Genomic DNA, 15,071 nt, shown 5'->3' on the forward strand with positions numbered 1-15,071 from the left:
GAGAACTAGAGCTGAAGACACGGAAGAACTAACCTGCCCGGTGGGGGTGGGGGTGGAATGGGGGTGGGGCGTGACCGGAGAGACCCAGTGGTGGAGAGGGACAGAGTCCCAGGTTGAACCTGAGAGTGAGTCCTGGTGAGTAAGGGACACAGAGACACTCCAAGCGGGGGAGTACAGCCAAGGCTGAGGCAAGCGGCAGGTGAGGCTCAGGTCTGGAAGAAGAGGGCCTGGTGCAGAGGGGGCCTTGGGGGCTGAGGGCTGTTGTGAGCAGGGAGCCAAGGCAGGTGGCTGTGCCAGAGGATATCGGAGACTTCGGCAGGAGTGGGGCTGGCTCAGAAGAGGGGGAGGAAGCACGCAGTTTCCAGAGTCCAAGTCTGTGGTGACAGAAGACTGAGGAGGAGGGAGGGATGGAGGCTGGTCCTTGTGGCAGAGGGCCAGGTGGAAGCTGGGCAGGGAGCCAGGCATTATATACATATTTAGGGTGTGTGGTGCCTGGCCATAAGGAGGGAGACCAGCGAGGGACCAGCAATCTGCCACAGGCTGGATCTTAGGAGAGGGGCCAGACGCTCACGGTGGAACCCACAGTGAGCAATACTGCACACTCAGAAGGACTTTGTGGGTGTAGTCTTACAGAGCATAGGCTGGCCTCAAAACCACTACAGCCAGCAGTGGTGTCCTGTCAGAGTTAGAAATGGACAGCTTTATATGGTGCTAGGGAGTGAACTTGGCTTCGCGCTTTCTAGACAAGGACTCTACAGTCCCCTAAAGCACTTTTAAATGGACTTGCCAGGGCTGAGGAGATGGCTCAGTAGGTAAGGTGCTGCTGCGCATGCATGAGGGTGTGAGTTCAATCCCCAGCCCCCAGGTAAACCCACAAAAGCCAGGTGTAACAGTGCACATCTATAAGCCCAGTGCCAAAGGCTAGAAGGCCAGCAAAGTCAAGCGGATTACAGGAGGTGGCCGGCCAACCAGTCTTGCCAAACTGCTGAGCTCCAGGTTCAGTCTCAAAAAAATAAGGTGGAGGCCGGGCGATGGTGGCGCACGCCTTTAATCCCAGCACTCGGGAGGCAGAGGCAGGCGGATCTCTGTGAGTTCGAGGCCAGCCTGATCTACAAGAGCTAGTTCCAGGACAGGCTCCAAAGCCACAGAGAAACCCTGTCTCGAAAAACCAAAAAATAAAATAAAATAAATAAGGTGGAACGCAAGAAACCTAACTTCAGCCTATGACCTCCATACATACATGCACACACTTCCATGCACACGTGTACACACACAGGAAAGAAAAAACAAAATAAATGAACTTGGCTCTAGTGAATAACGAACACTGTCCCCATACATTTGAAAGACAGGAGAAGTGTGTTGGGTAGACATGGTGCACAGAAATGTCCACTGAAGCCAGGACCAGATCTCAGTGGTGGAGTAAGTGCCTGCCCAGCACACAGAAGGCTCCGGATTCCATTCCCAAAACAACAAAAAAACAAAAATTCTGGAACTGACTGACCCTGGCTGCTTCCCAAGTCTTGGTCTTGGGACCTTTGCTCATATTAGTCCCCTCCCCTAGAGCATTTCCTTTTGTCAGCCCCGCCTCCTTGGCCTGTGTCACACACTGCTAGCCACTCTCCAGTCCTCAGGTAAGGCGCCCACTGCTCCCCACCCTGCTCCCTCCCACTCTGCAAGGCTGGACCAGATGCACCTCCCTAGTCCATCTCCTTCACAGCCCATAGTGCAGGGCAGGGGCCACCTGTTGGTATGTTCTCACTGGATCCTGGGGTCCGTGAGAATGGGAACCTTGTCTTAGCAGACAATGTGTGGGTCCTGGGGTCTGTGAGAACATGAACCTTGTCTTAGCAGACAATGTGTGGGTCCTGGGGTCGATGACAACAGGAACCTTGTCTTAGCAGATGATGAGTGGGTCCTGGGGTCCGTGAGAACGGGGACCTTGTCTTAGCAGATGATGAGTGGGTGGGTGGTTGAGTGAGTAAACGGATGGGTGGGTGAATGGAGATGAAGAGACGATGAGAAGAAGGATGGGTGGATGATGGAGGTGGGTGGACAGATGCAGGAGAGAATGATGGGTGGGAAGCTAAGGGATCAAAGGATGAGTAAACAGGTGGATGGATGGATGCACCAATGGAGGGCAAGTGGGTGGATGCCAAGAGCGTGGGTGATGGGTGGATGGATAGATGGACCAGTGGAGGGGTGAATAGATAGGTGGACAGTGGGCAGATGGTAAGTGATAACATGGATGGGTGGATGGATGGATGGACAGACGGACGGACAAACGGATGGATGGGTAGGCGGGCAGATGGGCAGGCAGGCAGGAGGGCAGACAGATAGACAGGTGGATGGATGGACAGATGGGTGGATGGATGGATGGATGGGTGGACGGATGGGTGGATGGATGGGTGGATGGGTGGGTGGGTGGATGGGTGGATGCAGTGGGAGGGGCGGGTAGAGGGTGGGGCATCATTGCATGGGTAAACGAGGCACTTTCTGGTAAAGAAGTAAGGACGACACCAAGCACAGTCTCTTGGACAGGCCTATCACTGTTTCCTCCTGAGCAGGGAAGGGCATGGAGAGTGTTGAGGACGGACAGTCCACTCTGGAGTTGTTCAATAGACTGTGTTTTCTCTGTTTCTTTGGCAGACCCTGTACCTGCAATGTTGCTGGAAGCTTGGGAACCTGTGACCCCCACAGTGGGAGCTGCCCCTGCAAAGAGAATGTCGAAGGCAGCCTGTGTGACAGGTGGGGTGCGATCTACAAAGAGCTACCGGAAGTGATTGCGGAGTCTCTAGGGAGGCACCCAAGCTGTGTAGTAAGGGGAAAGGCAGGGCAGGGTCCTCAGGGACTTGGACAAACTGTCACCCCAGGTTCTTTCTGAAACCCCAAGGGTCTTCTACTCAGGAAGATAGCCAAAGGTCCCATGGGATACTCTGATCAAATGCCACTGAGGGTTTCTTAGCTTAGGAAATACATCATTGGGGCCGGAGAGATAGCTCAGAGGTTAAGAGCACTGCCTGCTCTTCCAAAGGTCCTGAGTTCAATTCCCAGCAACCACATGGTGGCTCACAACCATCTGTATGGGGTCTGGTGCCCTCTTCTGGCCTGCAGGCATACACACAGACAGAATATTGTATACATAATAAATAAATAAATATTTTAAAAAAAGAAATACATCATTGCTTCACGATCAGAATCCTGGAAAGAAACTCTAAACACATAGGAAAAGCGTCTAATCCAGACAGCAAATACCTGGTGTCATATTTCAGCTCTTTTGCCTCACATCCATGGTAGATGTCACAGCTGTGACAGTCCTCCCATCTCACACCGGTGGCAGACATCACTAATGGAGAGCTGTGACAGCCCTCCCATCTCACACCAGTGGCAGACATCACTAATGGAGAGCTGTGACAGCCCTCCCATCTCACACCAGTGGCAGACATCACTAATGGAGTGCTGTCACAGCCCTCCCATCTCACACCAATGCAGACATTATTACTGGAACGTAACAATCTTAACCTTAGATCCTTCTTAATGCCTTGCTCCGAGAAGCCCCTACAAACTGAGCTAAGACAAGAGTCATCCTGAAGTCTCAAAGCAGGAACTATTTGAATGACAAAATTAATAAAGATGTGATTGCATTATGAGCCTAAGAATGGGGCAGATATCTTTAATGCCACATGATTGGCTAAATAAACAGATGACAGTGGGCAAATCTTCCTTCAGAATTGTAGATGACAGAGAGGGGGGAGTGGGAATCAGCCTAGAAGTGGCACGCCCCAGTGACTGCCCTGCCAACAGCAGCAAAGAATGCTGGGCTTAATGGAAACAGGCATTTGCATAGCCTCGAGATTCAGCTCTGGGAATAGTTACTAATTACAATGGTGGCTTCAAGCCGGTTGCAAGCAAGTTCTTTGATGTTTTCCCTCCTGGAAGGTTTTTTTTTTTAATTGTTTTGTGGGGTTTTGTGTTTTGTTTTTGAGACAGGTTCTCACTGAGCAGCCCAGGCTGGCTCCACACTATTAGAGATCTACCTGCCTCTGTCTGCCTCCTGGGTGCTGGGATTAATTGTTGTGCTTCTCTCCACCCTCAATTTTTTTCTTTTTTTTTTTTTTTGAGATAGTGTCTCAGGAGGCCAGGCTAGCCTTGAACTTGCTGTGTAGCTGAAAATGACCTTGAACCCCTCCCTGCCTTCACCTCCTGAGTGCTGGGGTTACTGGTGTGTACCCCACTTCTAAAGACTAAACTGCAACAACTGTTTAGACAAAAAACCTGGTGGGCAGATGGTAGCCGGGAGATAATGACCAGAGGCTGAGACAGGAGGACCGTCAAGAGCACAGGGCCAGACCAGAGTATAAAATAAGACCCTATTTCAAAACCCAAGGGGGCTGGAAGGACGGCTCCACAGTTAAGAACACTGGCTGCCTTTTCAGAGCACCTACGTGGTAGCTCTGAGCCATCTGAAACTCCAGTTTCAGAGGATTCAACACCCTTTTCTGGACTCCACAGGCAGCAAACATGCACATAGACACAGTACATGGACATGCCTGCAAACAAGACACTCATAAGACAGTTTCAATTAGAATTATTTTTTTTCTTTTTGTTTTTTGAGACAGGGTTTCTCTGTAGCTCTGGAGCCTGTCCTGGATCTAGCTCTTGTAGACCAAGCTGGCCTCAAACTCACAGAGATCCGCCTGCCTCTGCCTCCTGAGTGCTGGGATTAAAGGTGTGTGCCACCACTGCCTGGTTAAAATTTCTTTTAAAAAACAAAACAAACAACAACAACAAAACCCAAAGTCTGTTGGCCCCTTTAGTGCCAGCCCTCAGGAGGCAGAGGCAGGAGGATCCCTGTGAGTTAAGGGCCAGTCTAGTCTACCTAGCAGGTTCCAGGGCAAGCAGAGCTGCCTAGTGAGACCCTGTCTCAAGCAAACTGAACAAACAGCCCACAGAAACGAAAGTGTCAAGATCACAGGCGAGGAAGAGGAGATGTTAGCAAATCAGAGGCGACAAGGGCATGGCTAAATGCAGTGTCAGTTCCTGGATCAGGGGAGTGTTAGTGAGAAAGGAAAGAAACCCTGACACAGCCTGGAGTTAACGTCGGGTGATGCTGATCTCTTGGCTTCGAGGTTGTGTATCAGCAGCAGAGACACTGACCCAGCAGGCACGGGACTGTCTGTCCTGTCTTTGTAATTCTTGTGACTCTAAAAGGATAATAAAAATTGAAATGTTCTTTTAAATTTCCCCAGGATTCCGAACAGTCTGGTTGGATCTTAGTCCTATGGCATCCTGGCTCAGAGATGTGACCCCGCCTCTCTTACAGATGCCGCCCTGGAACATTTAACCTGCAGCCCCACAACCCGGCAGGCTGCAGCAGCTGCTTCTGCTATGGCCACTCCAAGGTGTGTGCCCCCGCTGCCGGTTTCCAGGCACACCACATCCTCTCAGACTTCCGCCATGGTGAGCAGTGCACAGAAGCCGCCTTGGGGAGGAGGGGGTGTTCCTCCCCAGGCAGGGGTTCTCCCTTTGGAAGCTAGGATGGGGACAGCCCTTCCACCAAGGATCCTATGCCCTAAACCACAGAGCCTAGGCTGGTAGTGTGAAAGGTGTCTTCCAGGACCTGCCTGCTGCCCCTCGGCTCCTTCCCCAACCTCCGCTTTTCCAGCCTCCAGGGCTCTATCCTCAGGGTGGTACCGGAAAACGGGGTGTGTCCGCAGGCACCCTGAGTCCTGTGGACAGCCTCCATTCACCCCCAGGAAAGTTAGTCTCCCTTAGCATATCTGAGTTCCAGCTTAGAGTCTTGGCCTCCAGGTATTAAGCACTTGCTGTATGCCAGGCCCTGCTGAGCTCCACGGTCCAGGAAATCTCAGGATTGCTGTAGGCAGGTGTTCTCATTCCCATGTTACAGACTAGATCCAGGCCTGCCTGAGATTGGTTCTGGCAGCCATGGTTGTGTGTTTGGAGCAAGGGGGATGGAACTCCAAGACCTGTAATCCATCAGAGCTAGTGTGCCCAGCCATGCTCCTCAGACCATTCCAGGACTCCTGAAAGTACAATCTGGAGACTGGTCTTTGGGCCTCCAGAAAAGGGGCAGTGTGCCCTCTGCTGGACACCACACAGAAAGCAGGACAGCTCGTGGCAGTGGCTGGCCAGAACCTAGCATAGTGCATAGTCTCTATAGTCTCATAGGGCTTGTCTTCAGAACCCTAAGATAGCATGATAGGACTTGGGATGTGGTTGAGTTGGCAGAGTTCTTGCTGAGACTGTGCAAAGTTCTTTCAGGATGTGGAATCTCTGTCCTCCCTCGGGCCCAGCCCAGTCTTCAGAGAGTGGTCTTTCCCCACTGTTCCTCTCTGAGACAGGGTCTCATCTAACCCAGACTGACTTCCAACCCCCTCCCACTTTAGAGCCCTGCAGGACTTGTCACTGGAGACCAGCCTTTGGGGTCTCGCAGTTGGGGCAAATAGTCTGTCTTTGGTGTTTAGGTGCTGACGGTTGGCAGGCCAGGAGTATGGGCTCATCAGAGCGTCCTCTGCAATGGAACCGGAATGGGATCCTCCTGCAAGGAGAGGAGGGACTCTCAGCACCAGGTAGGTAGTAGTCCCTACTGATCTCACCACCCAGGTTCATGCCAGCTGCTCATAATACAGTACCTAAAAGACAGGTTAACTTCAGCTCGGTTCCTGTACGACTTGAGGTAGCCTTCCTGTAGACAGAATCCTGAGGTGGCTCACGACACCTTGTTCCTGTTCCTATGATGTCCCCTACCCAGATCAACCATGGGGACCCCACCCCAGCCACTTCGCCTCATCCCAGCCATCTCCCAGAGACCACTGTCCAGACAGTGTGGCCTGACTAAATTTTCACTTCTAAACAGCTTACGAGAGGGGTTCAATTTCAGCGTGTGTTTAGGGGTACCTGCCACAACAGGGGCTGCCAAGTGACCGTGGTCTTCATGGCTGAGAACACACACATTTATTCTCTCGGTGTTACAGGCTGTGTTCCTTCAGGCCACCCCAGAGCAGAGACCATGTCTCCCCTGCAGCACTTACACCCTCCCCGACATTCAGACCAGCGGCTTACATTCACAGCTGACCGCCCTCCAGGGGATAATCCTACAGACCTCCCCTATTTCACAGCCAGAGGACTAACACCCCCCAACTCTGTTTACAGCCTTAATCCTTTTTGCCTGGCCAAATCCCCTCTGTGCAGACCCATCTCTCAGGGTTTAGGGTTGGGGACACCTTTGGGTACTGTGATTCTTCAATCAGACAACAGCATATGTGAGCTCACCAAAATACTGTGTGTGTGTCTGTGTGTGTGTCTGTGTGTGTGTCTGTGTGTGTGTGTGTGAGAGAGAGAGAGAGAGAGAGTGCATGTGTGTGTGCATGGTGTGTGTGTGCATGCGTGTGTGTGCATGCGTGTGTGTGTGTGCACACGTGTGTGGGGGGGCGTGTGATGCATGTGAGGGGGCACAGTTGTGTGTATGGGTACAAGTGCATGAGGAGCCAGAAGTTGATGTCAGGCACCATCCTCCACCCCTCTTCACCTTGTCCACTGAGGCAGGTGTCTCAATCAAGCCCAGAGCTCGCTGATATGACTAGTCTCAGGCCGGCCAGCTTTGTTCTGGAGATGTCCTATCTCCACTCTCTAAGGCTGGAATTACAGTGGCCACCATGTTCACGCGACAGTTACATGGGTTCTGGGAATCCAGACTCTGGTCCTCTCACTTTTGTGTCTGCGCTGTCTCCAAGCACTGATTTTGGATTTTTCCACCCACCACGGCACACACAGTTTGGATGGTTATCGTTGCGGTCGATATAGACACTAGAATCAAGCATGTGGCGCTATCAAAGCCTTTCCTTCTTGCCTTTAGAGAAGTTCCTGGGAGACCAGAGACTCAGCTATGGACAGCCAGTCATACTGACCCTCCAAGTACCGCCTGGGGGCTCCCCACCCGCTGTGCACCTGAGACTGGAGGGGGCAGGCTTGGCTCTGGCTCTGAGGCCCTCCAGTCCACCCAGGCCTCAGGACTCCAGGCAGCCAGGACAGGTTCAGCTCCGGTTCCTGTAAGTGTCTCCCTGTCCTGAGACATGGGAGTGGCATGGGTAGGCAGGGTGATCTCTGAGGGCTAGGCACACTGGAGGCTCCTGAGAATCCCAGGCTCTTGGCACCAACTGTCCCTACATCAGACTGTCCCACTGACTTCCTGCCCCTTCCAGCCTGCAGGAGACCTCTGAGGAGGCAGACATCCCTCTGCCTGCCTTCCACTTCCAGCGGCTGCTTGCCAATCTGACTGCCCTGAGCATCTGGACCAGGGGCCAAGACCTGGGCCATTCTGGTCAGTATGATGACAATCACCCCTAAGAACTCGGGTCCTGGCCCTGCATTGCTTGTGGAGGTTCTCACAGCATGGACTCTGAGACTGAGAAATCAGGACACTTACACAGGCAGAAGTGTGTCTGAGGATAGAGGCGGTTGCTGGACTGTGGGGAACCGGGAGGCCTGGGGGAGGACGGTCCCTGACAGAATCCAGCACTGCCCCAACCTGCCACAGCATCTTTTTGTGGGCACTGCCCCCCTGCTGGAAAATAATGGCATTGCAGCTTGGCCACACCATAGGCTAATAGGGAGACTTAGCTCACCCAACTGCTTTTAAGACAGGATCTCACTGGTCTTGAACTCTTCATCTTCCTCCCTCTGACTCCCAAGTGCCAGGATTGCAGGAGTCTCACTATGGAGCCCTGTCTGGTCTGGAACTTGTTAAGTAGATCAAGTCAGCTTTGAAACTCAGAGGATTAAAGTTACCACCATGCCCGACAATATTTATTGACTTGTATATATGTATATTTATGGGCACACATTCATGTGTGTGCCACACGCATGAGGGGCGGAGGACAGCTTGTGGGGTCCTGCGAAGTGAACATGCATCCTCAGGTTTAGTAACTTGGGTTCTTAACCTGCTGAGCCATTTTGCTGGCCCCAAGCATATACATCTTGCAGTCTGGGCTCTCTCTGCCCCACCCACCTGGGTTAATCAAGATCTAGCAATGCTAGCCTTACGCATTCTAGCACTGGGCACTGGGTCTAAACTTATCTGCTCCCGTTGCTCTTGACTCTTTTGCCTGTCGTTTTTAAAGCTACACTTAAAACCTGGCGTAGTCACCATGCCTGCGATCCCAGCACTTTAGAGGGTCGGGCAAGAGACTAGCAGTCTGAAGACGGCTGCACCGCAAGACCGTGTCTCAAAAAGCAAACGAAAATCACCGCTGACTCACAGGCCGCTTCGTATGCGTGGGCCTGTCTCACAGGTGCCAGGGAGACGTGCATGGAGACCTCCCCTTCTCTTCCCATTCTGCAGGAGCAGTGGCCCTCTGTGAAGTCCAGCTCACCTCGGCCCGGGCCCAGCGAGGGCTTGCTCCAGCAGCCTCTTGGGTGGAGTCTTGCTCGTGTCCCCAGGGATACACAGGCCAGTTCTGTGAATTCTGTGCCCTGGGATACAAAAGAGAGATACCTCGTGGGGGTCCCTACACCAGCTGCATCCCCTGCACCTGCAACCAGCATGGCACCTGTGATCCCAGCACAGGTGAGTCCCGGGATCCCATCCCAAGGCCCCTTTGGCTCTATGTCCAGCACAGTGTGATGAGGCCTGGCAATCACAGATGGCTCTCGGGGACATAGGCTCTGGTCTGTCCTTGCTGTGCTACCTGGGCTTCTCCAGAGCGGAACACCAGAGACTTCGACCATCTGCAGAGGCCTGCAGGTGTCTGTCTACAGCCCGTGGGCAGGCCTGGGAGGGGCTCCTCTGGGCCTTACTACTTGGCAGATTCTGAGGAAAGGCAGAGGGATTATCAGCACAGATCTTCAGAGGGTCATGCAGGTGACAGCAACTCTTGGGTGTCAACCCCGAGCCACAAGCCTACCATCCTCTTCGTTTTGACTGTGGCCTTGGGAAAGTCACTCCCTGGACACCCCATCCTTACAGTTCAGATGGTAATAGTGTGCACAGCCCAGGCTGTGCAGACAAGGCCACGTGAAGGTCAGTGAGTCGGAAATTGCCCAGACTTCAAAAAACAGCCCTGCTTTTCACCAAAGCTCAGGGGTAGCTGACCAGGTGACCTGAGGAGTCTTTTCCTGGGTGAGGCAGATATGGGAAGCCATTCCCTCCCTCCCTAGGGTTGGCACTACATCTTTGACTCCTGCAGACATCGGAGTGGTACGTTCTCCATTACTGTCCCATTCTCCAAGACAGGGACCTCATGACCGGTAGGTAGGTGGCAGAGACACACCTCCCACCAACCCCAGGGTGAGAGTGTCATTCAGTAGAGCTATTCCCCACACCTGGAGAGGAGCAGAAGCCTCACCAGGGGTCATGTGACCAGGGGCTGTTAGGGCACAGACACAGGCTTCTCCACCTCTGTACCACAGGCCTTTCACCCTGCTGTCTCCACGGAGCAGATGGGGTCTCTGTCACTCTTGATACACAGAGCATCATCTACCCATCCTGCGCCTGGCAGACATCACCAGTCGAGCCTAGATGAGGCCTCATAATCCTTTCCCACTCAATGCTCCCTGCAGCTGCTATTGAGGAAACAGAATCTTCTCAGGAGATAGAACTGGAACTAATTTTTCACCCCCACTGAGCCCTTGACGCCGCCGCAACTTTCCATTCCGTATAAGCAAGTCTTCATTTGTAAAATAGGTCGGAGAAAGAAGCCTGAGGGTGTAGGACTGAGGCAGGAGCCCTCCCCTGAGCTGCTTATCCAGGGAATGAAGATCCCTTTCTTTTTCCTTCCAAACCTGGCCAGACACTGCTGGTTACCTCCTGTAGGGGGCAGTCTTGTCTTTCTTTCTGTCCCCATGGCCAGTTGTCCCCTCTAAGATCCCAGGCACTGAGCAGACACTAGGGGCTGCTGGACTGGAGAAGGGGTCTGTGATGTCCCGTCCAGGCACCAGCAGGTAGAACAGATTTGTCGTACTGACAATCAGTGTGTACTCATGGTCACTGCACAGAGTGAGCCCCGCGAGGCTGGAAGCCTGGGCCAGGGTCTCCTTAGGTGGGTCCTTCAGGAAGAAGAGGACACAAGAGCAGAGATGATTTCCCTTCCACTGCACAGAGATACAAACAAGTAGTGGAAAAGTACCCAAGTTTCCTTCCTGTCTCTAGTACTCCGTCCTTGTCTCCTACAGACATACCTGTTGTGTGGCCTTTCCATCCTCTAAGAGACAGGCATCTGAGGTGCAGGGTGGCCACATGGCCAATAGGTGGCAGAGCTGCATCCCCTACTCACCAAGGGATGGGTTAGATGGTTTTCCCAGATCACGCAGGCATGGTGGACATGGCAGTCTGGTTCACCTGGACCCTTCATCCCCATACCCTGCTGCCTCCGGTTCTTACTAGTCTTCCAGGATGTGCCCCATGGCTCCTCCACCAGGATACTCACTGTTGTCCAGGCCAGTGACTCTCAACATGTAGGTCACAACCCCTTTGGCAAACCTCTATCTCAAAAAAATATTTATATTATGATTCATAACAGTAACAAAATTACAGTTATGAAGAAGCAACAAAAACAATCTATGGCTGGGGTCAGCACAATGAGAGCAACTGTATCAAGGGGCCGCGGCGTTAGGAAGGTTGAGAACCACTGCTCTGGGGAATTCTGGGCCAAGGTGATGAACAGGTATTTGTCTTGCTCTGTAGGGATCTGCCTGTGTGGCCACCATACCGAGGGTCCTTCCTGTGAGCGCTGCATGCCAGGTTTCTATGGCAACGCCTTCTCGGGCCATGCTGATGACTGCCAGCCCTGTCCGTGCCCCGGCCGATCAGCCTGCACAGCCATCCCAGAGAGTGGGGAGGTGGTGTGCACACACTGCCCCCCTGGCCAGAGAGGTGAGTGCCCAGTGTCTATTCCCCAGGGAGATCGAACTCGATGCTCCAATCCTGCCCCAGCTCTAGCTGAGCAGTCTGGGTTTGGGTGTGATGGGGGGAAAGAGCCTGACCTTAGGTGTGGCAAGCAAGACTACGAAGAACAGTGCAGACCTACCTGGGCCGTGGCCGTACAGAACTGACCCTTGAAAGACCCTTATATGGGCCTTAGAGCCTGACCCAGGGGACCCGGGATCCTCACTGGGAAGATGAAACCTCAAGGCAAACCTCTCATATGTCAAAGGAAAGCTCAGCTCGTAAAGTGCTTGCTGAATAAGCCAGGTGGCCCTACTCAGACTCAGAACCCATGTAGAAAAAGGCCGAGAGCTGTGGCACATGTCTATACTCTCAGCACTGGGGAAGCAGAGGCAGGTAATCTCTGTGAGTTCAAGGCCAGTCTGGTCCTCAGAGTGAGTTCCAGGATAGGCTCCAAAGCTACACAGAGAAACCCTGTCTCAAAAAAGGAAAAAAGAAACATTGATTGAGGGTGATCCCCAACATCTACTTTTGGTCTTCATGCACACACACATATGTATACACACACAAACATACAGGCGAATGCACACACACACGGACAAGTGTACATACACATGCACACAGGCACATACACGCAGGCACCTGTTCACACACACATACCTGCAGACATGTGTACACACACACACACATTTTCAGCGTTAGTTTTTAGGAAAGTCTATGGGTAACATAAGGGAAACAGAGCCTTCCCACACCTTTCCATGCTCCTGCACCCCCCGCTTCCTGCCGCAGAGCTGATGCTATTCCCAGAGGTGCATTTAATGGCACTTGAAATGTCTACAAGCCCCACAAAGTCACCCACTTAAAATGGACAATTAAATGGCTATTGGTATATTACATCATTAATTTTTTATCATACTAAAACCTATATCATAAAACTGTCCTCCTTGGCCATTATTTTAAGCACGTGATTCATTGGCCTCAGGGGCCCTGGCATCCCCTGCCACTGTGCAGTCCTGTGAGCTCTGTGCCTGCTGAACTGTTGTTTTGTGGTCTCTGTCCCCCCTACTCCCCACGATTTGACTATGTCTCTGAATTTGACTCTTTGGGGTCTTGTTTAAGCAGAAGTGTGCGTTGTCCTTCTGTGTCACTTGGCATCTGGCTTTGTGTGGGACTGGTGTCTGCCTGAGTGGCCTTGTGGAGTATTCTGCTCCCTGAAACTTCTTCTGAAAGCAGCTTCCTGTCCTGCAGTCGCCCCAAAGCTGGCTGGATGGATTCTCAGGGAACGCAGAGCCTGGTGTGTGTGGGAGAATCCCACGGTTGGATTCTATACCCCACGGGCATCACGCTTGCCCTGCATCTCTACCCATGAAACCCACAGTTGACCCCGTGTGGCTCCCAGAGCCTTCAGAAGTGAATGAAGCTCTAACAGTGAGAGCAAGAGGCTCGCATGGTGGGTGGGACACCCCTGAGAGGGCACATCAGGGAGCAGCTGCTGCCGCCAGAAGGAACCATCCTGGCAGTGCCTAGGGGGACTTACAGATCAGGGACTTCTGCCAGCCTCCAATTCCGCATCACCTCCCGGGGCCTTCCTTGGGAGAAAGTAGCATGCAGCTTGTCTGGTCATCTGAACTGAGCCTGACCGACATCCTCGTGATGCTGTGGAAGCTGCTGGTGAGAGGGAAGGATAAAGGTGGCGCATTGGTACCTGCTGCTGCTGAGCGCTTAGCGTCTAGTGCTTTGCACAGATAACCGTGTCGAGGCCTCGCAGCAGGGCTTTGGGGTGTCTAGAGAGTTGTCCTCACTAGAGGCAAGGAGCACTGTGGCTTGCCTGGGGCCACACCAGGGGGTGGTGCTCTAGGACCTGGCTGCGGGCCAGCTTGACTCATAGACCCTGCTCACCTTCCCAGAAAAATGACAGATTTACTGCACCCTGTGAGCCAGAGCTTCAAACCTGCCCCTTCCACACACAGGCCGTCGCTGTGAGAGCTGCGAAGATGGCTATTTTGGGGATCCTCTGGGACTCTCTGGAGCCCCCCAGCCCTGCCGCCAGTGCCAGTGCAGCGGGAATGTGGATCTCAATGCTGTTGGCAACTGTGATCCTCGTTCCGGCCACTGTTTGCGCTGCTTGTACAACACCACAGGCGCCCACTGCGAGCACTGTGAGGATGGTTTTTACGGGAGCGCCTTGGCCACCAGGCCTGAGGACAAGTGTGCACGTGAGTACCCACTTCCCAGAGCCGTGGGGTAAGGCACGTGAGCCACTGTCCTCAGCCTTCGTTCAGGACCCACACAGGATGCTGAGAGAGCTACCTTCTCTGTTCTCTAGAACATCAGGGTTTGTCCTTTCCCCAAGGCCTCTTCAGTGCTGGCGCCTCATAAGCTCTGATCCTACAGTGTCTCCCCCCACCCCTGCCCCGTTCTGCTCATTCAGCACCGTCTCACATCCGCCCTTAGCACATAAGGCTGATGCAGGGATGGGGAGGCCATGCCTCATCTCAGGTGCCCCCCTCTCCCTGCCTGGGTTGCCCTCTGCCTCATGCGTGTCAGAGGGTCACAGCCTGCATTTTTTTTTTTTTGGTTTTTTTCGAGACAGGGTTTCTCTGTGGTTTTGGAGCCTGTCCTGGAACTAGCTCTTGTAGACCAGGCTGGTCTCGAACTCACAGAGATCTGCCTGCCTCTGCCTCCCGAGTGCTGGGATTAAAGGCGTGCGCCACCACCGCCCAGCCACAGCCTGCATTTGAATCGGGCTCCTGGAAGTCCTGCATCGGAGCAACTCAGCTTTCCCCCTATCCGTGTCCTCAGAGCCCTTTCACATGGCGCCGGCCACACCTCACTGTGGCCGTAGGGGTCCCTCCAGGAAACCCCATTCTGGAAGGAAGCCGCACTATGGTTCCCGGGAGACCAGAAGTGCGTGGCTCCAGATGGGGCTGCCAGGCTCTGCCTGTGTTCGGCAACCACATCGCTGGCCATCTCTCCAGCCTGCAGGCTTGAGATGGACTTGGGGAAGGGCGGTCTACACCCCTACTCTTCTGGGCTGACTCACCAAGGACCTGGCAAATAGGCTGAGACCCAAGCTTATCCCTCAAGCCTTTTCCAAGAGGATCTCAGGAACCTGGCCTGTGTGACCGTCATTTCTGGAGCTCCCTTGGCTTCTTGGCTTCTGCCTGTACCC

General features: G+C 53.3%; 1 protein-coding gene across 2 annotated transcripts in view; it reads left to right on the forward strand.

The window, feature by feature from the left end:
* The window catches only part of Lamc3 (laminin subunit gamma 3), a 59,512-nt gene that overhangs the window by 20,163 nt on the left and 24,278 nt on the right, over positions 1-15,071 (forward strand). For both annotated transcript variants that reach the window (XM_075985784.1, XM_075985785.1), the window contains exons 7-14: positions 2,647-2,745; positions 5,321-5,457; positions 6,483-6,587; positions 7,874-8,066; positions 8,220-8,338; positions 9,359-9,583; positions 11,699-11,887; positions 13,870-14,115. In XM_075985784.1, coding sequence (XP_075841899.1) covers positions 2,647-2,745; positions 5,321-5,457; positions 6,483-6,587; positions 7,874-8,066; positions 8,220-8,338; positions 9,359-9,583; positions 11,699-11,887; positions 13,870-14,115 — 1,313 coding nt within the window. The remainder of the gene's footprint in view (positions 1-2,646; positions 2,746-5,320; positions 5,458-6,482; positions 6,588-7,873; positions 8,067-8,219; positions 8,339-9,358; positions 9,584-11,698; positions 11,888-13,869; positions 14,116-15,071) is intronic.

The sequence above is a fragment of the Microtus pennsylvanicus genome, chromosome 9, assembly GCF_037038515.1.
Source record: "Microtus pennsylvanicus isolate mMicPen1 chromosome 9, mMicPen1.hap1, whole genome shotgun sequence".
Classification (NCBI taxonomy): domain Eukaryota; kingdom Metazoa; phylum Chordata; class Mammalia; order Rodentia; family Cricetidae; genus Microtus; species Microtus pennsylvanicus.